The sequence below is a fragment of the Aptenodytes forsteri genome, unplaced genomic scaffold (assembly GCF_000699145.1).
Source record: "Aptenodytes forsteri isolate BGI_AS27 unplaced genomic scaffold, ASM69914v1 Scaffold54, whole genome shotgun sequence".
NCBI lineage: Eukaryota > Metazoa > Chordata > Aves > Sphenisciformes > Spheniscidae > Aptenodytes > Aptenodytes forsteri.
This window is the reverse complement of record NW_008796044.1, coordinates 16985146-17011742: the sequence shown is the minus strand read 5'-3', so window position 1 is coordinate 17011742 and position 26597 is coordinate 16985146. Positions and strand designations below refer to the sequence as shown.

Here is a 26597-nt window from a genome sequence, read left to right as displayed (position 1 = left end):
CAGCCCAGGATGGACAGTTCACCCCATCACGATGGCAGAAACAGCTTTGTTTTTACAAAAATGGCATGAGCCTTCTCTCCAACTTTTCTGTGATTCTGGCTGCTGTGCATCACTCCAACTCCCAGCATCAGGAGCCCAGCACACGGGTCCAGCCACCCTGAGGGGCGGGTAACAGAGCGGCGAAGAGGCTGTGAGCTCTCCCATCAGACAGACCCGCTCACAGGCTCATCCATTAGTTTAGCTCAGTTATTGGCTGCTGCTGAGGTTCACTGTTTGAAACGTTATTATATAGTTAGGAGAATACAGTTCTTCCTTTATTAGGGTTTTCTATGGGTCATATAGTTATTTCATTGTTGAACAGTGTTGAGACATAGCCCGGATCTTGACTCCTGCACGCTAGGCAAGTCTCATCAGCATCTCAGGGTGCAGAAACGGCCACCTCGCACGCTCAGCAGTACATCTGCTCTAATTGCAACAACCCTCTGTTTTCACGAACTGTTGTTTTCCTGTACAAATGTCTCTGGCAATGGATCATCCCTCATTGACACGGGTGCCAACAGAGTTGGACGTGTTGATAACAGCTGAGAAGCTGCATAGGGCTGCTTCCAATTTCTGGCTTCACTGACTCTATTCCCACAGAATAAGGTTTGCCACAATGTTGATTCTGCTCAAAGCGGTTGATGAACTTCTGTATTTAATGGGCAGTAAGAGTTAAAACCTAAATGTGACTATTGCATAATTTAAGGAAAACTAATAATTTTGGAAAAATAAATATGGTAAAGAAGAAAGAATACTATGGAAAACAAAACAGGAAACTTGGAAAGGATAATAAAAAAATCTAACTTAAGTAACTGAGAGAAAAGTTATTCTTTAAAACATTCAAATATAAAAAGAAAAAAATTCACATTACAGGCAATTCACATCATAGAATTTCAATGGGAGAAGCAAAACAAATAGAAGAAGGGGCACTGCGTGCCATTGTCACCTGCTTTGCAGTTGCAATGAGAAACTAAATTGAAATCTTGTAAGAAGTGACATTTTGAAAAACTTCCAATTCTACAGATGGAAAACACAGCACTTTTTTTCTTGTACTTTTTATTTTCCAAGCAAGAGCATAACTTCATGCTATTATCTGTTGGCTGCACAAGGTGGATTTCAGCTGTGGCCTTTCCACCAACTATTGCACACCACAAACCACAGGAACAGACACTTACTGATAACTTCGACAGAGCTGGACCAACGTGCTGAACAAATTTAAAAGCCAGAATCCATCTTACGCCTTTGGAAGGAACAGGCTTTGAAGTCTATAGGTCCTATAGGTCCAGAATCACTTTTCACACATACTAATTTCATTCTGGTACAACGTGTTACTAGGTGAGTTTCATAACGTGTCCAATAGTTTTACACTCAATTAGAAAAAGCGTCTGGGCTGAGATTCAGCCCTACTGAATGTCACATCTTTGGGGCCACTTTAGCAGACAGAAATTAGAAGTTAAGCAGAAAGAAGGCACATTTTAACCTCACCAAACCTGAAAAAGTAAAAGGAGTGACAAAAAGTCATACCACCTGCGAGGGAGAGGCAAGGATGGAAAGGAGAAGGAGACAGGGACAAGATATGAGGACCACTCTCATGCTACTTCATAAACACATGTAATGCCCATGCTTCTGTTATATGCAAAACAACAAACTTCTCTAATATTCTTCAAAATATCAAACACAACAAACAAGCAGCATGACATGAATAACTACTGCCTCGTGACAAACAAGGAAATATTTATGGAAGGCTATTAAACTTGGATTACTTATCTCAGACACTGGAGCAGTTGCAGAGTCACCAATCAGCTCTGCTGACTAAATACATATTTATAAATGCTTTAGCTGTTTTATTTACCCAATGGACCAAAATGGCTTATTCATTCTGTTCTGGTTTTATTTTGGTCTATCAAGTACAGTAAATGTGCAGTTAGGTGCATAATAAAAACTCCTTTAGAAAAGTAATTACATTACCTTACACACAGTAGATTTTTCTTTCCCAAACAACAAGAACAACTGGACCATTTCACAGGCTCATAAGTTTTTATTAAAAAATGTGCTGACATACACTAATTACTGAGCTGAAATCTTGCTTGGAAATGTAAAGTCCAAAGGAAACATTTACAAACAAAGCAGAGCCCCCCGGAAAGCCACTAATTTAAGCAGAGTATTTGCTGTGGCACCAACCACCTCAACAGTTTGTTCTCCGCATCCTGTGGGGTTTGGTGAGAATTGGATGCGGTGGAAGAAGACAAAGGACCCACAGGTAAGTACTGCAAGGACCACTGATACTTGCCTCAGCCACTGCCCTGGCAAAGTGAGGCACCTCCAGGAGAAGACACCAAAGCACCATTAGAGCCTCCCCTACCATAAGCCACAATGCTCCAGCTGAGCTAATCCAGGCTGACAGCTCAACACACTGCATCTGCCACAGGTATAGAGGCCACGGCCACCTGGTTATAAATGCCTGAACTAAGAGAGCACAAAGAGGATAATTTCTGTCTTATTTTATCTCTTATTTGAGCAGTGAGTTGAAGCTCTGAAAGTATTAACCTAATTGCTCTGCCTTATGGTTAAAGCTCAGTTCAGGAAGAAATGGCATGTTGAAACCTAGTAAATCTGTAATTGAAAATACACCATGCTCTTACACATTAAATGGACTAGCAGCACGTTCAAAAATCATGACTCAAAAACCTGATTGAGCCCGTAAGTGATCCTGGACTTTGGATTTTCTGGCTCAAAGTCTGAGTTACTTACTTCGCTAATTTCTGAGACATGCTGGATAAACTGCCCTGTTGGAGAGTATTTGCATATTACATTATACTGCCATTATCAGAAACATCTGCTGCCAGTTTTTTATTCAACCCTTAAAGAAGTTTATTTTACAGCTGGTCTGAAAACTCAGGGTTTCCTATGCATTTGCACCTTTCAGTATTATGTGCAAGCAGCATATGCCCTCTCCATATGAGAGGCTTCCACATCATGTAACGCGCAGCATAACAACAGTATTTCAGCAGAATTATGTGGCTGGACAGAAAATCAGTATCTCATACAAATAGCAATGCACCACCTGGAACAACGGCCAACATGACTTCAAATCTCACTTTGAATTTCAGCCTGGCTGCTGCTAAGGATGCTTAAGTCAACAAAAGCCCGTTTGTCTGAAAATCTCTCCTTCTCTTATTCTTAAAGACAGGCTGTCTTAAAAGACCAGTGCAAACCAGTTCTGCTTTACTGCTCTGGGTCAGTTGGAGATAAGTGCTTTGGGGGGGTGAAGATGCAGCCAAGACAAGGCTTGTAGGACAAAGCGGTATCTTCCAAAAGACTGCCCAGTTTATCTGGAAAAAGTAGAGAAGCTTGGGGAGTCAAGGGATGTTAGGGAAGGAAAAAATATTAAAGTGGTTATCTCTCAGGGAAAGACAGGTAATTTACAGGCTGTGGTGCACAGAGAGATTAGAGGGAGGGGTAAGAAAAAAAAAAAGAGGGAGAGACTGCCCTGTGGAATAAAACTAATCTCTCTATTAAGTCTTCATCAAAATTTGGCATTTGAGCTGGCAAGGAGGTCATACATCTCAGGCAGGAGCCGGCAGCAAGCAGCACCACCAGCACAGCACCACGACCTGTTGGGATTGCTCTCCTCCCTGAAAGCATAGAGGATGCCCTTGACACGCCGTGCTGAGGGACACCAGCATGGGGCACGCACCACCAGAAGTGCCCCGAGAGGCACAGTGCTCGGCACGTACCAGAAAAAAACCCTCTCTTTTTAACTCCAGGAAATATGCTCATCTATCTTCCAAAGTTTCCAAATAACATGAACTGACAAGCAGGAGGACTTTACCTTCTAGGTAGTACCAGGAGTACTACCTTCTAGGTAGGACACTACATTCTTCCTGCTGCCTCCTTCAACATGGCTGTATCTTTTTTTTGCATGCTTTTGACTTAAAATTCTTGCATAGCCTGAAGCCAAAAGTCTGTTCAGTAAACTCTGCCTTGCTGTTAACTGTTCCGAGAAGCTCAGCTGATGAAGTTGGCTTCATGGTGTGTATTTTGGTCACAAGCTTTAAGTCAGCAATTCACATGTGATATAATTGGTTGTGAAAAACCCTAAACAGCTCAAGTGATTCTAGTTTCCTAGACACAAGGTAGTTCAAGGAGCCTTCTGGACCATGCCAGCAGATAAGGCTATTGTATCGCTGCAGGTCAGTGCGTGGTTTCGTGCCCCATGTTATCTGCTGTAAATGAGCATCACTGAGGGACAACTCCAGCATCGTCTGCTGTCCTGCAGTGGAGCAAACTGCAGCTTGAGGTTTCTACATGTTTGGTTTCAGGATCCAATACTGCTGCGCAATATCCACCCATGGATACTAAATACAAGGAATGCAGGCAATGGCAGCACCCTGCTTTTTTGTGTCTTTTAGTAACATCCCTTTGTGTGCCAAGAGATCATAAATTTGACTGATCTCCAGCTGTTCCCCACATGCTCAAATTAGGAACTGGGACTTCTTTAAAGGTGGGGCATGGCCAAGCAGGGCTGCGGTGGGCAGTGTGGCATGGCAGCCAGCCCCGGCAACACAGAAGCCAGCAGCACAAGCGGTTTATTCAGCTGCCAAATCAGCACAGTTCATTCTGCTTTCAGATAGAAAGAGATGCCTTTGGGCACATCCAGCCTCAGCACTCTGCATTGGGTATACCTATTTATGAAGTATGGTAGTACGGAATACATGTATGTATTATTTTGCATCTCCCTGTGAATCCTCACAAAGTCTTAGTTTTCTGGCTTATCTCCATCTTCTCCCCCTCCCCACCCAGGAAAATTAAGTCTGGCCACTTCCTAAGCTTGCCTACAAGCTCCTTCCTCCGACTTGCTGCTGGTAACAGCTGCCTGCTTTCCTGCTGCTCAAGAAATTTTCGCTTCATCTCCTTCGGGTCCATCAGTCTGCTGTTCTAGCAAAGCCGCATACTATTATATTTACTTACTAAACATTCACGCCCATTCTGCCATGAACAGAATTAATTCCTCCTCCTGCCCCAAAGTACTTAACTACAGAAACTGATGTATCAATTTACAAGAGCCTTAAGTCTGCAAAACCTTTCTGCTTCCAGCAACGCAAGAGCTGGGCATGCAATGGGTTTCCTATGTCTGCTGGCAAAGCTGGGCTAAACCACGGCTGCATTCACATTTTCAGAAGTAATCCATCTGAATGAACAAACAGTCATTTGGAAGCCAAACATGACCACTAGAACCAGCACTGTTTGGTTTAGAAAACTGCTCAGAAACTCCCTGGCTGAGCTGCAATTCACTGCTCAGTGTTTGCAGCTACTCGTCCTTGCCCAGGGTCCCGTGCACGTGTGTGCAATACCAACAGCTATAGTAAGACTGCCTAGGAGTATCTGTATTACTGTTTAATTTACTACTGTGCCTAACACTGGCTAATGACTTGATTATTTGGGGTTCTTCCCCCTCCACATGGTTTTACTCCCTCTGTTAACTCTTGTCACCTAGAACCACAAAATATGTCAAGTTATAATTAAACGCCATTGCTGATCAATACACGAACAATTTTGCCCCTAAATCCCCCCCCCCCCATTTGGGTTAGCCTGACTCTAAAATAAAATCCAAGCTAAAAAATGCCTTGGGCAGCTCCTTGAAAATATTTTTACCTTCATTATTTCTACCTAATCCCCTGCCAACATTGCAAAACCAGGCATCCCCACTGCATCATGTATTTCAAGAATAATGTTCAAGTGGGATGAGATACAAAAAAAATGCTGAGGGACTGCAGTTTCTCAAACTTAGAAAAAAAGGAGCTAAACATCAGATTAATATCCTGACCCAGTCAAATATCCTTCCCCAGGTAACAGACTGCCATTTGCTGACAACATATGCCCTGAAAGCCAGAGATAATAAAAATTTCTATGAAAACAAAGCAGCTGAGATGGACAGAGACATGAACCTTCGCTTTAAGTAAAGGTTGAGTAATTATTAAAATCAGTATAATAAATACAGAAATTATTCCTACTTGTGAGCCTCCAAACGAGGTATTTTTAATGTATAACCCATCCTCTGAACTTGAGGCATGTCCTGAAGATAAAGCTGGTGGGTTTCTGAACATGCCAACTCTGTATGTACACAGCACGTCCATACAGCTAAACACATCTGGTACAGTCTCATACAACCTGGATGTCACTGGGCTAGCCAGACAAGAGCCTGGGAGTAGAGCTGCTTCTAAAGAGCAATACAGCCACAGCTACTGATTTGGGTGAGTTTTGACCAGGTCACAAGGAACAAAACCAAATTTCTTGGACTCTAGCAATAGGAAAAGAACAACAGGATGGGAAATTAATAGGTGATTTACTACGAAAGTAATTACAGCTGATCACTTCATTGTGTTCATGAAGGGTTTGAGGAGGGAAACTTGCTATTCCTGCCAAGTTTTGAGAGCCTTTCATCTTCCATGGATAGGTGGAAATTTGAAATGTGCAAGAAGAAAGGATGAAGTGAATAGAATTTCTAAAGGGTGTTACTGTTTTATAACCATGAGTCAGTTTTTCATCTAGGGCATAAGAATTGACGCCAAGTGGCAAGTAATGAAATATTTCTTAAGCTGTCGGCTGGATCCTCCACCACTGCTAACTGATGCAGCCCCAGAGATTTTCAATAAAACTACGGCAACTTGGGAAAGCTCAGGGTGTGCTCTGTTCTATTGCTCCTCACTGTGATTAGGAAACACGCTGTAACAATGAGGATTGTGTATCCTTAATAAATATATATAAATACAAACATGAAATCCACAATACAGAGCTTCTGAATACTTCAGAGAGGGTTCAGCCTTTTAATTCAAAACAGATAGTTAAAGTTCATATCTTTATGGTAGTGTGATGTCATCTGTCTGAATAAATCTGGAGTTGCATCTCATTTAATAAGATTATATGGACAGAGCGGAAGCAATCTGCTTGAACATTTCTTGGCTGAATGGTTTCAAAAGCATCTTTTGACACTAATTTGTTGAATGGATGATTGCGAGCAACATAAAAACAAATTAAAAGTTTTAAGTGCTTGGGCTAGATCCTCAGCTAGTAAAAAGCAAAGGTGGTCCATTAAATTCAGCATGGCTTTGCTCACTTGTATCTACTGAAGATCTGGCTCTTTTTGCTTAATGTGACTATACATGTGCTTGGGCATAGAATTATACTCGGCAGACAATTTATTCTAGTACTGAGCATCCTTTAGCCCCACACTGCCAACAGGAGTTGGAGCATCTGTCAGCTCCAGAAGTTAAAGAATTAGTCCCTGTGTTCTTGCAACTAAAATAGTTAGGAAAACCACTGGAGGCCCTGTTCTGCTAGACATGGGGAATTTGATGGAATTATAAGGCTTTTACATACATAAATTGTGCGGGCTAATTTACAGCAACAGATAAGTATCACACATTCATCTACACTCATTACACAGTGAAAACTCACCAATCTTCAATCTTTAAAATTAAGCCCTGCCACTGTCAAGCCAAATGCTTACAGGTGCTCCCTTCAGAGCTTGGCCCAGTGCTTCTTCCAATTTACCATAAACCCTTTAGTCTCCCAATTTTCTGTTGCATGCTATTCATCATCCTTTTCCTGTTGCGTCCACCTGATCTGCACAAACTGCTGGCTTTTCCTGGCTCCCTACTCCTGTTTTGCTCTTCCCCATCTGCTCTCCTGCACTGTTTCACTGTCCTGGGCAGCTGATATAAATGTGCAGGGTAACATTTTTGCTCAGTCTCCTTTCCTGTGCACTAAGGGCAGGTAGTACATAGGAACCAGCAACAATGCTAACACCTGAAACCATATCTAAACATGTGGAGTAAAAAATGGAAAAGTATTTAGATAGAAATGGGAAAAAGAAGACTGGACAAGTGAAAACAGGTCTGCCTTCTCTAGCTTGCCCCCCAATTTTAGTTTAAAAGAGCAATATAAAGAGATGGTATTCAAATCCTGTGCTTGTTTACCAGATGCTGGGTTTTCTTGAGTTTGTGGTTTGGGCTGTTTTGTTTTTGTTTTTTTTTAAAGCTAGCGACACAAAATCTGGCACCTCACACCATATTCTGTTTTCCATGACATGAGTAGAATGCAGATGGAAACTGCAGTGGGTCGCACGCATGACCCACTGAGAGCAAAATTTCAACTTAATGAGCTTAAACTGAATTTAGGAAAATAGTCTTGCAGCTTCTAATCCACTACCAGAATTAGTTTCTTGGAGTTAAAACATCATTTTTAGACAAAAAGGGTAATATTTGAACACCAGTTAGGCATCCCAGGAACAAGACGGATCTGCAGCCATTTCCATTTAAATTCAGAAGGAAATCGGTCTTTGCACATCACGGTGGAAGATGGCTGCCAGCTGCAGTCAGGGAAGCATCTCCCCTCCGTACCACAGCATTTAAAAGATCACGTAATTATAGTTGATCTAGCGCTCACAGAAGTCAAAGGAAAGCCATTCACCGACTGTAATGGGCTTTGGAACAGCTTCAAAATTTCTCCAGCATATGTAGTCCTGACACATTGGAAACCAAAAGCCTCCCAGTTTAACTACACTCATCCACAGCTAAAAAAGGAAGAAAGTGTTTTCACATCTTTCTTTCATCTAATATAAACACAACCCAGCACAACTGACCATCAACTGTCTATTAAATGGACTATTTGTTGAAGGAAATAAGTATGGCGAGTTAGTATTTACCCATGGACCATTTGACGACAATCAAGGCTTTGAAAGCAGGCACTTTTCTTTCAAAGGAAACAATCTAAAGGACTCGAACCTTTTGTCCAAAAAAAAAAAGGAAGAAAGAAAAATTCTGAAAAGCATAAGCCAGGATTGCCCCGCCTTTCACCAAAAGCTTTTTTAATTATCCTGGTTCATCCATGAGCATGGGATAATAAAAGCAGGCACAGAGCAAGTTTGCTGCAGCTCTCACCTTTGTAGTGGTTTCTATTAGATATTTTTAAGTTTCTCAGCTTTTCAACAGAAAGCCAAATCTTCCACCAAGGGAAGGGAACAAGCATAACCCCCCGACCCTCAAACATTTTCCAATCAACTCACTTCCTCAGGTAAAAAACATTATCCACAAAAATTACCATTTTAGGAAAAAAAGCCTGAATCTTAAAATCAGATCATACCATATCACAAGATTTATAATAAATCCTTCCATGCGCATAACAAACATTTCAACCCTCCTGGTTTTTTTTTTCCCTAGCACTGAGCGGTATCTGCTCTGCACACGTTTTAACACTGAACAGGTTTCCAAAGGAGGCTTTCGCTGAATTATTTTATAGGCACTATTGAGGACTAACTCCAGAGAGGAAGATACTTAATCATTGCTGAAAATCCCCAGGTAGCTCCACAAATCCACAGGTTTTTGTGATCAAGATGTATTTATCATGTTCTTTAGCATTTTCTTCTTGACTTCTGAGGAGTTTGCAGTTCTTCAGACATACTTGATTATTCACAGATTGCATTGCTGGGTGTAAGCCCAATTTAGCAATAGACCTTAACTCTCCAACTACCATCCCCTTCTCTCCACTCCATCCATGGATCTAAGAAGCCTTCTGACAGAGAAGTTCATTGTATTCAATTAATCTTTGAAAAAAGATATGGTTTCACCTCTCCAAATGGAAGTCAAGTCTTACCCGTCCGGTGAAGGCAATGAGAAATGAGCCTAACTGAGCCTGGAAATTTGGGGTCTAGAGGCATTGATCTCAAAATCTAGTTATTGCTCTGAAGTAACATTTTCCAAGCACCCACATGATCTATAAACTCAGTCCTGCTTTCAAAAATTGCTATATTTAAGTTTTGTAGGTGTTGGTTACTTTCACTGGAAAGTAAACTTTGGAGATCCAAATCATATCTGAAACAGGACTGGGGTACTTCCACAAAATTTTATTCATGAAGTCCATTTTCACAAGACTGGATTCAGTCTCCATGTCTATGATGAATCGCGCCACAAACTCTATAGCTAGAGCATGACTGAAATGTCTCCGCATCCAGGATGCCAAGATGCTCTTCTGCATCTCAAAGCAACCTTGAACCATCTAAGAGCCCTCCTCAGTCTGAGATCAAGGGAAGTCCAATAAAACTGGATTTCTTCACGAAGAGTGGCAGAAGCTTGACCAAACACACACATATGCTGGAAACCTGAGCTAAAGAGATTTCACCTTTAGCAACAGCCATATATTTAATTTATTCAAGACTCTCCGCTGCCTCAGCCTCACAGCAAAAAAACTTGAACCATCTAAGAGCCCTCCTCAGTCTGAGATCAAGGGAAGTCCAATAAAACTGGATTTCTTCACGAAGAGTGGCAGAAGCTTGACCAAACACACACATATGCTGGAAACCTGAGCTAAAGAGATTTCACCTTTAGCAACAGCCATATATTTAATTTATTCAAGACTCTCCGCTGCCTCAGCCTCACAGCAAAAAAAAACCCCCCAACCACAAAAAATACAAAAGGAGATTATTCGCCCAGATGAAAAGTTACCCTTGGACCTGACCTTTTTCATTTATGCAGTAAAACAGTGGTATTTAGAACCTCTTCCCAATATACGGGATGCCTGAAGCAATTAAAGAAACTGCTGGAACAAAAGAGGGGAATGCATTAATCTGTTGAACAGGAGAGTGCCACCCACTTCACATTATACCGAGACAGATGAGGCAAGCAACTGCCTGATCCAGAAAACATCTGCTAAACAGAATCAAAATTAATGATAACCAGAATGAGCTCTTTGATGGCCAATTCTCACCCAGCTGCTGGGAACCATCAAAAAGCCACTCACAGCAGCAGCCAATTAGTTACTAACACAAAAGAGTTTGCAGGAGCAGGATCTGAGCTCAGGGCACCGGCACAACTCGCATTTAACACTGCTGCACCTTTGGGTGGATTTGCAGTGTGCCGATGCATGGAAAGCCTCGTCTGGACCTTTTTCTCCCTGAATGCTCCAGGGTCAGAGTTTAGATACTCTGCCAGCGCTCAACAAACCTTGACTTGCATCCCCAATACCATCATGCAGTTCTGCACTGAAAGAGCAACTTTTCATTGAAAAAAAAAATCTACAATTTGAGACACTAAGAACTGTCGACTGAGCATTAGGAGGCAGTCACTTTGAAATCCCACAGCAGTACACTCTTTCAAGTGTGTAAACTCATGTTTGTTTTAAAAAGTTACTGCAAGAATATTCAACACCAACCCACACATTGAAAGAAAACTGTGGTTTTTTCCTACCTTTTCTTCTTGTAACTTCAAACCTTCTGGAGTCCTATAAGGAAAAAAAGATAATTTTTTGTGGTTTTTTTTTTTTAACACAAGAATTGTTCAAAGGCAACATGAACAGAAACCCCTAAAAACATTAGTCATTGTCCCAGAGAAGCATCTATGAAGCTCTACGCAATAACTGAGGAGTAATTGCAAGCATACATTTCAGTTTGTCTACAGATACTTAATGGATCAATATATCACCTGAAATGATTCATCATTCTGTGATAAGTTACATGGTAGAGCACAATATCTTTCTTTAAAATTGATTTCATTTTCCTCTATTGATGTTAAAAGGGAGCAGCTGGGAGCATTATTATTACTATACCAAGGATTTAAGGTTGAGAGGAAGGAGCCATTACAGATATTTTTAGCAGAGACTTGTTCAAATACCTGAATAATTTCAAAGCAACTGGACTACTCGTGCTTAGAGCTGAGGGCTCATTTCAGTCTTCGCACACCTACATCATCTGCCCTATTTCTTGCAAAGCTTCACTACCATCTCTAATAAAGAAGCTTCTTTTAAAAAGACATTGCATAAAGTCTCAAAGGGTATTGCATTCCCAAACAACACTATCTACTTATACTAATGGTGAGACTCCAGAGGAATAAATATTTAATTCCAAGCAGTAACGTTATTTATGGGTTAGTTACAAATACTTTTAATTTCCATCATTCGCGTTACTTCTTGCAACCAGTATTAAAAATAGTGGAATCACAGAGGACTCTAGAAGACCACCTTGCCTGGAGTCACATTGACCTGGACAGTGCCCACTGATGGATGATGCAGGATTAACCCCACTGAGTGCACACTTAAACCTGGAAGATCCCAAAGCGCCATCAGGCCCCAGCACCATCTCCACCATGGTACCCCCCACAGCACAGACACAGGGAAGAGGCACAAGCTCTCCAGACCCCTGCCAAAACCTCATAAGGCAGGTTTTACTCTTGCGGATGTGCTTTGTTTAACATCATTTCATTCCCTTAGTGCTCACTGTTCTCAGATGTTTTTTTTATCAGGGAATGAAAGAAAAAGGTGTGTTTCTCTCCTCCTTTTGATAAGGAAGTAACACATGGCCTCCCCAGACATCTGAGCTTTCTGGCCCACCTGATGATTATGATTTTATTTGCACTACTTCAACTTTAAAAAAAAAATAAATAAAGCCCCTCCCTGCAGACCACATTTAGACAAAGGGACATAAAGTATAGTGCTATGCATCTAATGAAATATATCCACAGTCCCCTTCTGCGGTACGGAGCGCCCGGCCACAGGGTAATTGAATACGGAAAGCTGCCACTGGAGCACACAATCAAAAATACAGACCTTTTCAAAGTGAAAGAAGATAGAAATAAACAAAGGGGAAAAAAATCAGCTTATGGAAGTAGCAACAGTACTTGCTCAGCTAACTCCTGAAGGCCTTGCCTCCCTCACCTGAGTACATCAGACAGTATCAGGTAATTCGTAACGAGGGGTTTTATTCAAGGATGTAATATTACACACTCACCACACGCTACAGTGTCGTAGCTATTCATTTTCTGCCTACAGAAATGCTCCTTTCTGCCTCCTGTCCCTCACCCGGGACCCCAGCGAGGGCCCGGCTCCGGACAGGGCCGGCCCCAGCCGAGGCATTCCTCCAGCCCAGGGGACCACATCACACCACACATTTCCTGGCCCAGCTCTGCTCAAATGTGGTGACAATTTACACTTTGTCCATTGTCACCGGTCGTGTAGGCAGAAGATGCTGATTCTCTCTCCTGCGAGTGATCAGCGAGCCGTTTTTCTCAAAAACAAACCTTTCGCCAAAACCAAGAAGGATCAGAACCGCAGAAATGCTCTCCTTGGCACCCTCCAAGTCAGCTGAGGGGGATAAACAAAAAAATGGGTATTTGCTTATAAAGATACTAAGTCATTATTCCCCGTAGGATGCTTGAGAAATATGTAAAATGGCATTCAGGATTAGTACAGACTTCAAAGCATTTATCCTCTTTAGGCAGCAAAGCTCTGAGCTGCGTAGACAGTTATACTCCAGGGACCTCTCAGAGCTTTTTTAAATATTAGTTTGAGAGGTGGGGCACAGGATAAAAAAAAATCAGATACCGCCTATCATTAAGCCCATGTACACGTACTATATGCAAAAGGGAAGAGCACTTTTAAAGTTCCCCTGGAGCCCCTCACTTTAACAAGCTGTTTGAATTCTCTGCAGTTCAAAAGCTTAGACACTGAAACTAATTACAACTATTACATTGATCAAAAGAAAAAAAAGACAATCACACCCTATAAAAAATTCAAGTGTCAGCTCACTTGTATGAAATACCCTTTTGGTATTTCCATGAAAAGAACTGCATAGACATCGTGAAAAAACAAAGGATGGTCTTCAAAGTTTCCCTTCTTTTACTCTCTTCCCCTTATAATTATAAGCTCTAATGAATGTGAACTACCCAAAAAAAACAGATGCAGGATTCAGAGGAAAAGCTTGTTAGAAATGCAAAGGGAGAATGTGAGGTCAGGCTGCAAGTCATCACTTCTCATTACCTGGGAGAATGCTAGCACTTGTTATGTCCCCCAAAACGTCCCCTTCCATGGAGAAAAGACCAATGGCATTGAGAACACTCAACATTTCAGAGAAATGGGAAAAATACCTGGCAACCATGGCAGGGCTTAAAGAGCAGCCACAAAAAGGCATCAGCTCCAGGTAGAGGCACAACTGTGGTTTATATCCCTCTAGTAAAGTGAAACTATGGCAAGGACTCTCATTTTTCTTTAGTTTGCCTCAGCCAAATAATTTCTCTCTTCTGTAGCACAGAAAAGAAGAAACGATGCTAATTTTTCTCCTTTAGGGCATGTTCAATGCAAGACCTTTCTATTAGTGATCTAATATACCACTAAGAGACATTACCATCAAGTCTGGCCACAGGCACAGCACCATGCTGCATGCTATGACTTGGGCAATCTCTTCACAAAAAGAAGCAGTCACCCTTTTTTTGAAGTGTAAAATACTGCTCTCAAGTAAAAATCACATGGAGGTTTTAATCATGTTACTAGTAGAGAACCAAACTATTTTGATAAAAATGACACTAAAGTTCTCGGATGCGTTGCCCGAGGAGGAATACTTTTCTGCAGAAGCCATAAAGCAGATGGTTATAAATGAGACTTATTTCATGGGCACCATTTAATGACTGCAAATTCCTTTAACTAAAATTCTAATTTTATCAGAGCATAAATCATATGCTTTGAAGGGAAAAATTTGTTTCAGATTTCTCATTCCTTCTGTAAAGCTTCTTCATGAATACCATTTTAAATAGCATTTCATTAATGCAACACAGTTTTATTTGTCAAGGTTCGCTTTTAGCACCTATTTTCCTCTTTTTTAATGTTAGTTAATTTGTGAGTTAATTGAATGCAGAATAAAAGGCCCCTCTGTTCTGTATCTGAAGTGCCTAATCATTGTTACGTGGAAATCAATGTAGTATGTTTGCTCCAGTACTGCTTTTCACCAGACATGTAGCTACTAAAAAACCGCATCTCCAAAAGACTAACCAACCCAGCGTCAGCGCATGAGAGCAGATATAGCGTCATCAAGTACGATTACTAATCCTACTTGGATTAGGAGGGACAAAAATAAAAATCAGAAATACAGTTCACTACCCGCTGTCACACGGCTTCGCTCCCCCGTAGCTGCCGCATGTTGCGCATCAAACACCTGCGTGAACCTTATACAATTTAACAACTGTTTTGCACAAAGTCCTTTTCTGCTCTGACAAAAAGGGAATGTCAGTCTTTCAGAAGACAGCATCTAGATGTCCTGCCAAGACATAATAGCCGGTTTGTGTTATAGGCTCCTGATTAATGCTGAATCATGGGCCCACAGACGAGCAGAACACTTCTGGAATGAAGAATCAGATTTCATTCAGAACAAACGCAGGGGGGAACTTAATTGTACAGCATTAAAATAGAACTACACAGGGGGAATACACAATATAGTACAGTGCTTGATAGCCAATGTGCTGCAAACTGATTTACTGACAATCATTAGTGATGGCTCCAAGCAGCAGAACCACTTCCAGGTTGTTTGGTATCAGTGTAAATAAAACCTTTAAACACCTCTGTATAAAAACATATCTACATTTGTCCTGTATACCCACAAAGAACATATTGTGCGCTACACAACACAGCAATGCTCACTTCTTCCTGTAAATCCCTGCTGCAGGGAGAGCAGGCGATGTGAGCTTCTGCTCTTCTCCTGCTGAAGCAGAAGGCCCCTCATCTCTTGACTCCTCTGGAAAAGGCGGGGGCATCACACTGTTTGCAGGGAGCACACAGCACCTTCCTAGCTCAGGCTCCAGTTTCCACCAAAATACGGTCAAAGGTTTCCTTTCTCAACTATTGTACTTCAGTCTCCACTGAATTCAGGTCAAAGGTTTCCTTTCTCAACTATTGTATTTTACTTCAGTCTCCACTGAATTCGTGGCTTTTTGCATTCTTGGATAATGGAAGATTTGGCTTCAACTCTCCTGTGGTTGAACAAACTCAAGTTTGCTGGGCAGCCCTATTCGGTGTCTTGGTGTACGCCCTTCGGGGTGCTGCTTTTGAATAGCTTTAACAAGTGAAGCCCAGGAAACGTAGAAGAACCACCACAACACTAAGAATACGAATTTCTCTGTTAAGATCATTCAGCTTAGCTTTTTTACACCAATGCTAACCAGCAGTTGATCATCTTTGCTTGTTACAGACACACTCAAGTAAACGGGGTGGGTAGGAGGTGGGCAAGGAAGGACCATGCGCATGTTCCTCTTGGATTTCTAACTACAGGCAAGACCAATGCACTGCAGGGCTAATTTCTGATTTGGAAAACAATGGTCTATGAAGCCCAAGAAATTGCTGTACCAAACTGTGGTGACTTGTTTGTCATGTAGAAATCTAATTCCCACACCTCAAGGGCAATCCCTATTAATAACATCCACATACTCCCTCCAGCCAAGGAATGAGCAGGCAGAGCAGAACAGTCATGCAGATGCTCTAACTAGACCAAATCATTATTGCAGCATGAGCAAGAGGAGGTCATTCAGAAACAAAGCTAATCCAGGACTGTCTGCAGGAAGCACAGCACGAAGCAGAGCTTCTCCAAAGCTTGAAAACACCCGTGGGACTGGGGACAAGACAGACACACAAACAAGCTGCTCTTGAAGTTCTCCTCAACTCTAGGAAAGTGACATAGTCCAGCCTTTAGGCAGGTAACATTAACCATCTACAGCAGGTTAAAAAAGTGTCATTAGGTGTCTAGAAATTATATCTGCTTGATGCATGTATAAAAATCACATAAGTAGAAGCTGCTGTGCATGATTAAAAGCAATCTGTTAACCTGGATCCTACAACTGTAGACCAGACATTAAGGTGTAGAGTATAATACACACCCTTAGCAGCCTTTTAAATAAAAATATGCCAACCCACTACTAAAATTGTCCATGGTTTGACAACAATCACAACCACGCATGCTTTGTCATACGCTTGGTTGGATGTGTTTGTGCCACGCTCCCATCCACAAGGCACTCGGACAGCCCCAACGCTGCCCCATGGGGCTGCAGACCAGGCACAACAAGAGATGGAGCATGGGACGAGGCTCCTTGCCCTAAAATACTGCTCTGAAATGCATGCAGAGCCTAGCGCTGTTACAAATTACAGTAGCTACATAGTACTTTATACTTGGTTTGTAAGTGATGTGCAATGCACAGTCCGTTTCCCCTCCTTGTTGGTAGATTGCCTGTTCCCTGGGTTTTCTGTAACAGTTGTTCTTCCTTTTGTCCCTGCAGCTCCACACGTGGCCACATGCAATTTCCTGCATTCTAATTTGAAGAGAAAAGTGAACACACTTTGCAAGCTTAGTAATTAAGCAGTCACAATTAGGCTTGAAATCAGGAAAGACAAATTCCTGTCTGCTATTTCTTCCTAGTTTACCTTTGACTAGAGCCAGAGGACGAGTGCTTTAACCCAGACATGCACAGAGGCGCATCATAAGCGGGAATCACAGAGCAATAGCTCAATGTAATATTTTAAGGAGTAAATCACAGTACACTGTCTCTCTGTAGTTCTTTCTTTCCCAACTTCCTCCATTTCCAGACCAGTATTTCCAGAGATTTGTAAGTGGCTGTGGATTTGCCATCCTCTTTTTGTTAGCAGCCTCTGATCCCACAAGTGTGATGCTTAACACGTACCACCAAGTTTGGTACCAAACAGGTACCAACTGCCCTCAAGTACAGCAATTCATAGGATAACCTTGCAGTGTCTTCAGTCTCTTCCCATTTAATACCGATGTAGATTTAGTCAAAAGGAGTCCCTTTTTTATGACCATAAGCAAAGGTTAACATAGGGGACTTTGCCAAAAGCAATTAATATAGCAGATGGAAGAGATGCAGAAGAACAGGTAACACATTTCAGAATCACAAGTTGTCTATTGCTGGACTGTAGCAACCCTCTTACCACATACTTTGTGGAAGAGACTGCAGTGCTTGTGCAGGAGGATAAATCAAATTCAGCACATGCAGCTGGACTCATGCTGGCTCTGTCACTGAATTAGATGTTACTGCTGCACACACCAAGTCTCCAGGGACCTGCTCTCAGGATCAGCCTAACTGCTGTACAATTTCTAAATATACAGCCCTGACTCATTTAGCAAATTAATAAAGAAGTGGCTGTTCCTATTAATAGATTATCATCACAGGGATTTTTTCCCCCTTCAAAGCGTGCTCTTCCTTATCTCAAGTGAGGGGTCAAGAGAATTACAGCGACATCCAGTACAGGGCTAGGTGAGGCTCTCTGCATATGGATTGTAGCATCTGCAGTGGTTATGGCTCATGTGCAGCTTAGTTTGACAATCAGGATTTTCTGCTTACAACCATGAACACAGTATATTTTCAAAAAAGATGCTAATGAGGCAGAGAACATCACTATTTTTTTGAGCCAGGCATGAGGAAGAAAATAAATCACCTACTGCTGTTTAGAGAAAGCTTGCTATCAGTACAGACGCTGGCAATTTAGATTTGTCCTGTCTGGTATAAACATTGAGAGAAGCTCTGACGTTTCACATCACACAGTATCATTTGCTCACCCATACGGTAGCTAATTGAGATAATTGCTGCATCTCTGATTTTACTCACTACTATTTCTGGACTTCAGATGAGAAACACCAGGTATAGCTCCATAAATTTCCACATTGTCATAGGGAAGCTTCTGGGATGCCTGTTTTAGAAACCTCAAATTTGCAGACGTACCCTTCCTAATTGAAAAAACTAAGAATTCCCCTCCTTGATGGTAGGAAGTACTTTAAGTAGAACTGTCTTCCTTTAAAAACGACTGCTACAGGCTTTCTTTTAAAGGAAGGATATGCTACATTTGGAAAAAAATTAGTCAATATTTAGTCTTTTAAGGTTAAGTAGCTTCTGAACAGAGTATCAGAAAACGTAACCCTCTGCCACATCATAGAGAGTATCAGAAAACGTAACCCTCTGCCACGTCATAGCCAAGTTAAAAATGCCTTAGATCTTTTTTATTTGCAAGATGTTTTACTCTGGTCTTATTCTCTCCTTCAGGAACATGCCAGCACTTCCCCACCTAGGTATGATTTCTCACAGTTGCTCAACCGTGACATGAGGAAAAAAAACTTTAGTAAGTTTGATTCCTGGGGTCAGTTTGTACCGACTGAGCTGTCGGGCAGCTCCCCCGAGCCCACTGTCCCTCCACTCCCTGGGGGACAGCATCCAAGCACTAACTACTTCCAGCAACAGCACCGAAATTCAAGGTCCTTAGTATCCAAGGCACCACTTAAACTGCAGGGAGGGCACCCCTGCAGCAGCTGGCAGTCCTGGTTGCTGTTAGCTGGAAGGTGATAGCCCCCAGCAGGCTGGGCAATGCAAGACCACCGAGAGGTATCACACACTGCGTCTTAGCAGAAGTTTAAAAAAATAAAGGAAGCAGGATTTTGGTTCTGTAAGGCACTGCATAGAAGAGGGTTTAATCTTTAAATTGTACTATAGATGCGTCCTGACAATCCCTGACACTCACTATTGAACCATAACCATCTATATAAATTAAATTCTTCAAATTTTATGCTGTTATTGAAGTATACAGTACCTGCCTTGTTCCAAGTAACCCAAAGTTCAAGTTTTCTAGTACTTCAAGCATAATGGCATCTCATAAGATATAGCATTTATTAAACACTCTGGGTACCGTCCCATAAGGTACAGCATTTATTAAACCCTCTGGGTACACTGGACGGGCTAGGTGAGTTTTGGGGATGCAGAGGAAAGACCCCAACATGCGTATCCAAATACTATGAAAACATTCCACAGCACCTTGAACTGCAGATACTCTGATAACCGGCACCCAGGGCAAAAGCTTCTCATCTCCACAGGAATAATATACTAGTTAAGATTTAGAACGGTCTACAAACAGCAATTACAGCTTCTTAGAGATACCACATAAATGCAGGTAACGAGGAGTGAATTATCAGAACATACCAAAGTGATACAAAAAGAAATTTAAGTCTTGTCTCCTTTTACCTTCATTAATATTTAAAACAGGAGCAGGCTGTAGCCCAGTATAGATTTTAATTCAAATCTGATTCTTTCCTTACTTTGTCCAAACTGACTTACAAGCAGGAAGAGTGCACACATGGCAGATAATACATTACTAATAATTCTTAAAATACCAGGGTATTAGATCTTCAACTGCACGTAAAACTGGTACACTGTGCCTGTCTTACTACAAGCTCATGCTCTGAAATTATGCCTCTATTTGAATTTTTTTATCAAAAGCGTTTGCAGTTTTGTACCTTACTTCCCAAAGCACTCCTGTCAGATTAGGAAATACAACTTTGCTGGGGGAAGGAGCACAAAATCATCCCCATGACTCCCCTGCTGCTTGGAATAATCAACTGTGGTCTTCAGCTGCAGCAGTAAGTGAAACAACGTTTAAGAATCTGAAGATAATTAGGAATGTCAGTAATAATTGATACTCTTGCACAAGCGCAGTTGAGGCTGTGAGTGGACTCCAGAGGGATGCTTTATCCTGTGCAGGATGGCACTGAAGGGCCGGTATGGCCCAGTGTTTGCAGTCATAGTGAAGGTTAAGGTGACATTTATTACTTGGAGATTTTAAGCAGTTCAGAAGCCATGCGAGTAATAACTAATGAAAAAGGTCAAACGATGGTTATCCTATACAGCCAATACCTTCCAAATGCCAGTAGAAGTTATGGTACCTTAAGGAAACAAGCATGTTTGCTACATTCATTAGCATAAAAATAAGCGTTGGTATAACTACACATGATTCTTTGAGGTTGGCGATTAATTTAAGGCATAAGCCAGATAAGGTAACAAACATAACGGGTAGAAATTATCAAGGAACTTAAACGATATTGGCACGGCTGGTCTAGTTTACCCTTGAACTGTGCTGTCACAGTCCACGTTAGATGTACCACTGCACACCAACAGCGTCTTGCTCCTTACGGGGAACAGGCAGGTAAGGTGCATCAGTGAGGTATAAACATCTTGCAGCACAGAGAGGGGGGAAAAGCAAACGTGCCAGTGCTTGGATCTGCAAGAGCCACTGGTACTTGTGTGGGCACTCAGAGCATCACTTGTGAGCTCTGCACCGGAGGAGCCTCCCCAGGGACACAGCTCTTCTCCCCATGGGGGGGTGGGGTGCTGTGCACATGTTTCTGGTATCTCATGAGACATCTTAAATAGGAGGATGGGTGGCAAAAATAGAGCATGGCATGAAAGCCAAATAAGAACGATTAAGTCTTTCTACAAAACCACAGAGCAGTTCTGGTTCTATAGCCCAGAGCAGACTGCAGGACACCTGCCAGTCTGTACTGTAACCGTTCAGGAACTATCAGTGACATCCATATATTTCCTTTAACAATTCAGCACAAAACTATACATGTGCCACAACACAGGATTATTCTCCACTTTCACACTATCCAGCTAGGACAATATTGTTCAGGCTACCTGCCAGCAGTGCCCTGGAAAACATAATACAGAATTTAATTTGAGATGCAGCGCTGTCCCGACTTGTGTTTGAGGAGCTCCCTGCAGCAGATGGGATGCCCGCTCCTGGAAGAGCCGATGAAGACCTGCAGCGCTGCTCTGCTGCACCATGGGTTGAGAAGAGGAGATGAGAAACTTGCCCCAAGAACCATGGCAAAATCACCTTGGCTTTGGCACATACAGAAAAGCAGCCTCTCACACAGAAAGCAGGGAACAGGGGAAGGAAAGCTAGCTGTCAAATTTCAATATTTAAAAAGATGCTTTTGTAAAATACCCCAGTAGGTTGAAAAATCAGTCTGAGCTACTAGTGTGGATTACCTCGTGGAGACTGAGTGGAGTAGTACTGTTGGCTTTCCATCAGAATCTCCTGGCCAAGTTCTCCTTCAAATCTGAACGCCAGGGTTATTTCATCCAGGCTGTTTGTGTCTCTTTTCTGCTGTGCTCATGCTGGAGACCTCCCTTCAGCCACTGCCAGTGGCAATGACTCAGAGCTCCATTTTTGAGAATTCCTTTCAGGAAGGGAGAGGTGACCCCAGATCGCACCACCTGGTGCTTCATGGGCAACTGGATGCCCATGAAATGTGGTCACCTCTAAACCATCCACCTTTAGCATACCGTCAGCCTGGCTGAAGGCAGAGGCAAAGCCTGTCCAAAAACATTCACCCCAGAGCAGGTGAGCTGTATGTTTAGGTATTTTGGCATATACTCCACTCAGTAGGATTTAGTCCCATGATGGTTCAAGCCTGGGAAGCTGCACCTCCTAGCTCCACAGAAGTCCATGGGCAGCACCCAGAAGCTTCAAGAGCTTTCCAGCACCCTCACAATGTAAAGTTTCACAATGTAAAAGTGACAGCAGTATTCTCCAAAAATTAACATGGACCAGGCAAGTTGCAGCTTTTCAGTTAAATACGAACATTGTCCTTTTTTTTAATTAAGTTTTCTACTTTAATTCATCCTCCACCCATGGAATTTCAGACTGCATGCACATATTTATTAACTATTCTAATCAGGACTAAAAATATTTCAGAAAACAAAGCTCTTCTCAGAAACACCCCATAAATTTGAGAGTTGGAAGGCTGAGCATCAGGAAAACATACACCGCTGCTGTGTTAGAGAGTTAATTTCTCATGCAGAAGGGCTGTATATTGCAGTCTATGGCCTGAAGACTTATTTTTCCTTTATAAATGCAAAGCACAACTGCAATAATTCTACCACAGACCATGAAGAAATTGATTTAGCAATCTGAACATAAATTAAGCAATGTTTTTGATTCAGTAAACTTGTTCCTATGTAGATGAGAACAAGTATTAGCGAAGGTCAGTGACCCATACCCAAGTATTTGCTTTCATGAAGTTCATACGAATTTTAGATTAGAGCACACTTCAAATTATTTGACCTGTAAATTAACCCTTTACACATTTTAAAGCAGTTTTAGTGAATTGCTAGGAGCTTTATTTGTGATTCAATGTTTTAAACGCGTGTTAATGGAATTACATATTAATCAAGCCACAAATTTGGTAACTAACACACACTTCTCATGAGTAAGGAGCTCCAGATTGAACGAAGCCCAATATCACTAAAAGGATTTCAGGTGATTTTTATTATTAAAAATGTACTATGGCTAAACTATTTTCTGAAAGATAAACTAAACACATTTTGAAAAACAGCGGTTATCCCAATTTCACTGACCTGCCTGAAAGCTACGTTCAGGGCTTCCAGAGTCATCTTGGTGTTTGGTGCCACACTGTATAAACACTATTTCTTCTGGAACAAGCTTTCTGTACAGTTACTTTTTTAAAAATCTGCATTATAACTTACATCCCTTGAAGCTATTTTAACTGCATTCTTTGTACATTAAAAATGTTAATATTCACACTTGTTATAAATCCTGTGCAAATCTGAGCAAACACACTTCTAGCTTAGATCCTTTCACCTCAAGCAAGATCAAGTATTTGGTACAATAACTTCATCGTTTTTAGAGGAAGATCAAATGACTTAACGTCTTTCAAGTAGTATAATAGTTCTACAATTTATGTTAAAATAAATCATTTGAGTAATGAATTTAATTCCTCAGAGTAACTTTTTCAAAAAATCAAAACTAATATGCATTAGTGAAGAATGAGATTTTTTTAAATGCAAAAGCATGCGAAATATTTAATTATTTTTAATAAAAAAACCCAAAAGTGATCTGAGACAATAGAAGAACATGTTTAACAGAGCACCAGTGTACTGCCTGAGTACACAGCAACCAAACAGCAGTGGAGGTGCAGAGGGGAACTGTTTTTTCTTCACTTTTACAGAACAGAGGATGGATACCTCAAGGAAAAAGTACACCTGAGACAGAACTCAGAAGTGCAGAATCTCCAACTCCACTGAAATTATTTTCAAGTCCTGCTGAGCAGTGAAAGGCATCTTTTTAATTGGCTTAAACTGCTTTATCGAAACAATGCACACAACTGTGGGTACTTGTAGATGGGATGTGACTGGGAGAAATGGGATTCTCCAACTAGAACAAAATCCTGAGGTTTAAATAGATCCAATTGCAGCATGAATCCATCAAGGGCTCATCATTAGCCTGGCACTGACTAATGTGTCTGCCAGTACGTAAGTGTTCTAGGCAGTGGCAGTTAAAAAAAATACCAAAGTCTCCTTTCCCTTGCCTCCCCCACCATCTCCCACTTTCAGGCATTTGAGCAATCATTTAGCAAACCCGTGATAACCAGGAACTAATTAAATAACTAAAATTGTTTCAGCATTCATCATTCTCTTTTCATGAAAGTCACATTTCTGGATTTTTATGGCCTTGTTCACGTGCCTCAGACTCAGACATGTGAAAATCTGAGCCTACCCACATCTGCGCAGCAAACCCACACTGCGAGCTCTGGTCCAGAAAGCCACCGTCCCTGCTGGGGCAGCCTGCACCAGATGCCTATCAGAACAGGGACCTGCTTAATCCACATCACTGCAACGAAAGCCAACACTGTCACCTTCAGCACTGAAAACAGGGTCAGTTGCTTCTCCACTCCCACAAGCCCAGGGACTGAACGCTGAAGAGTGCGCTACCATCCTGCATGAATGCATCAGGAGTCCCACCTCCCCATCAAGCCAGGCATTAGGGGTCCTCTCCAGCTGGATCAAGATCACTGTCCCTCGCTATGGCCACCGTGCTCCCATGGTCCCCTTCCGATTACTTTACGCTTCACAGGGGTTTGACATCAGAAAGCCGGGAGGGAAACGCGCTGGGCAGTAACTTTGTTGGTTCTCTCAGAACCACCTATGGCTCAGTTTTCCTTTTTTTAAGCAGCAAAAGGACTTTTTTTGGTTTCACCTGAAGGTCCAGTGACCCAAATGAAGAGCCAGGACAAAGTTTGCTTATTAAATTTAGTTTCATTGGTCCCAGCAGCCCCAGGACAGAGGCTACTGTAAAGTCTTTGGGGCAAAGATACATCTCCACAATGGCCAGATGTACAATTTCACTCCCAGAACGATGGCAATATACTCAAAAAGTGTAAGAGCTTCTGCTTCACAGTTTGTACCCAATCACTGTTTCTTCGCTGACCTCCTCAGCAGGTGTTTAATACAAATATACATGGATAAGCCCTCACTTGTTTTCTGTTTTCACAGTACGGAAAGCCTGAACACAGCACAAAAATAGAAACACAAGAGTTGTAGCTGCAGCAGCAGCTGATGTACAGTACCTCTTGATGCAACCTCCCTGCGTCCGAATACAGCCTTCTGCTCCTGTCCACGTCCATCCATCCCCTCGTGACCGACGGGAAAACCCCAAGCAATACGAGAGATAACCAAAAGCTTCTTGATTTCATCATTTCACGTCTGTTGAAAACAAGAGAACAGTCATAAAACAGTCATCTCAATAAAAACTCAGCTCAGGTTCAATAACACAGCAGAAGCTTCAGCTGATGGCGCCCATCTGCACTCGGTCAGTGCTGATGGAGCTTTGCAGACTCCCCCAGCACATGCAGCAAAATACTGATTTTCCTGTTTTGCACCCATCGGTGTAATGAATTCCCACAGTGTAGCAGTTTTGTGAAATATTTACCTTAAAAATATCCTCCACAGGACATGCTGTTCCCAGCCTGTTCCCACACAGCACCTGCAGAACTGGAGCTCTGGATTTCTGAATCTAACTACCACAGCCAAGAGCAAACCGCGTCAAAACACAAGATCATGGTACTGCGGAAGCCAAAGGGTGGCTTTGTCCCCACCTCCAGAACCCCTAGCAGCACAGGGTCACTCACAGTCACGGACTCACACTTGTACCCTCAGCGGATCTTCAGGAAAGCCCCAGACACCTGCGTTCACTTCTTTGACCGCTGGAGGCTTCCAGCAATGTGACAGAAAATATTATTCCCCTCAGATTCAGAGGGTGATGCTGCCTCAAGCAGATACTGCCACCCCCTTAGACTAAGCTCGCAGGGCCAGCCAGCGAGCTGGGGGGGGTGGCTGACAGCTGACACCCAAAATGCAGGAACAGTCATTCTTCCCCCGGGTGAGGGCACCTGCCCACACGGTCACCAAACCCACTAAAACTTGCAAGACCTGAAACAAACTCTGTGCTGAAGAAGGCTGATGCGTTTCTCCAACCACGATGCAGGCGACCCCACCGGGGGCTGTGATTTCTCCACTCATTTGCCTCTGTGCCAAACAGAGACATTTCAAACCCCTCCCAGGCTCATCCTGCTCAACAGCAGCACCATCTCCCTGGCAGTGCCCCACCACAGCCCCACACCGGCCGCAGGAGACGGGAAGATGCGAGCAAGGATTTCCACCACAACAGCATCCACTCCGAGCAGTGGTTCTTGCCTTGCGCGGTTTTTTTGAATGAATTTGGAAGTAAAACCAATGCAGTTACTCATAGTGTTGTCAGATGGAACTACCATGTGTTGCATACGTGCATAGCCCCGCGCTGGTGCCCTGGAAGCTCAGCCGGGAAAGCTCTGTGCTTCATCTGAACTTTTTTGGGAACAGGACACCAGATTGCGTCATTACTTTTCACATTAAAAATACCAAAGGAGTCTTCAGGCCCGGTAGCATTTCCACAGCAGTGGAGGGAAGTTTTGACCTTTCACAGCGGCTGCAGAGGACGCTAACGCGGACCCGTAACGAACCATAATGACCACTTAATGAAGCAAGCGATGGCATTTCTATAGCATGCAAGCGACAGGCTGCTGCTTGGTTTGAGCGATATACATTAACAAGGCAAGTTACCTGCTGACGGCAAAA

At 42.4% G+C, this 26597-nt stretch overlaps 1 protein-coding gene across 2 annotated transcripts in view; it reads right to left on the bottom strand.

Moving 5' to 3' along the window:
* Positions 1-25398, bottom strand: part of FSTL4 (follistatin like 4) — a 235171-nt gene extending 209773 nt beyond the window's left edge. Inside the window, exons 1-3 of one of the 2 annotated variants that reach the window (XM_009285930.2) lie at positions 25283-25398; positions 25052-25185; positions 11283-11316 (exon numbers count right to left, since the gene is read on the bottom strand). In XM_009285930.2, the coding sequence (XP_009284205.2) occupies positions 11283-11316; positions 25052-25185; positions 25283-25367 (253 nt within the window). In that variant the 5' untranslated portion in view covers positions 25368-25398. Of the gene's footprint in view, positions 1-11282; positions 11317-25051; positions 25186-25282 lie in introns of those variants that run through there. The other variant, XM_009285931.2, reaches the window with a different exon arrangement.
* Between the last annotated feature and the right edge of the window lie 1199 nt (positions 25399-26597).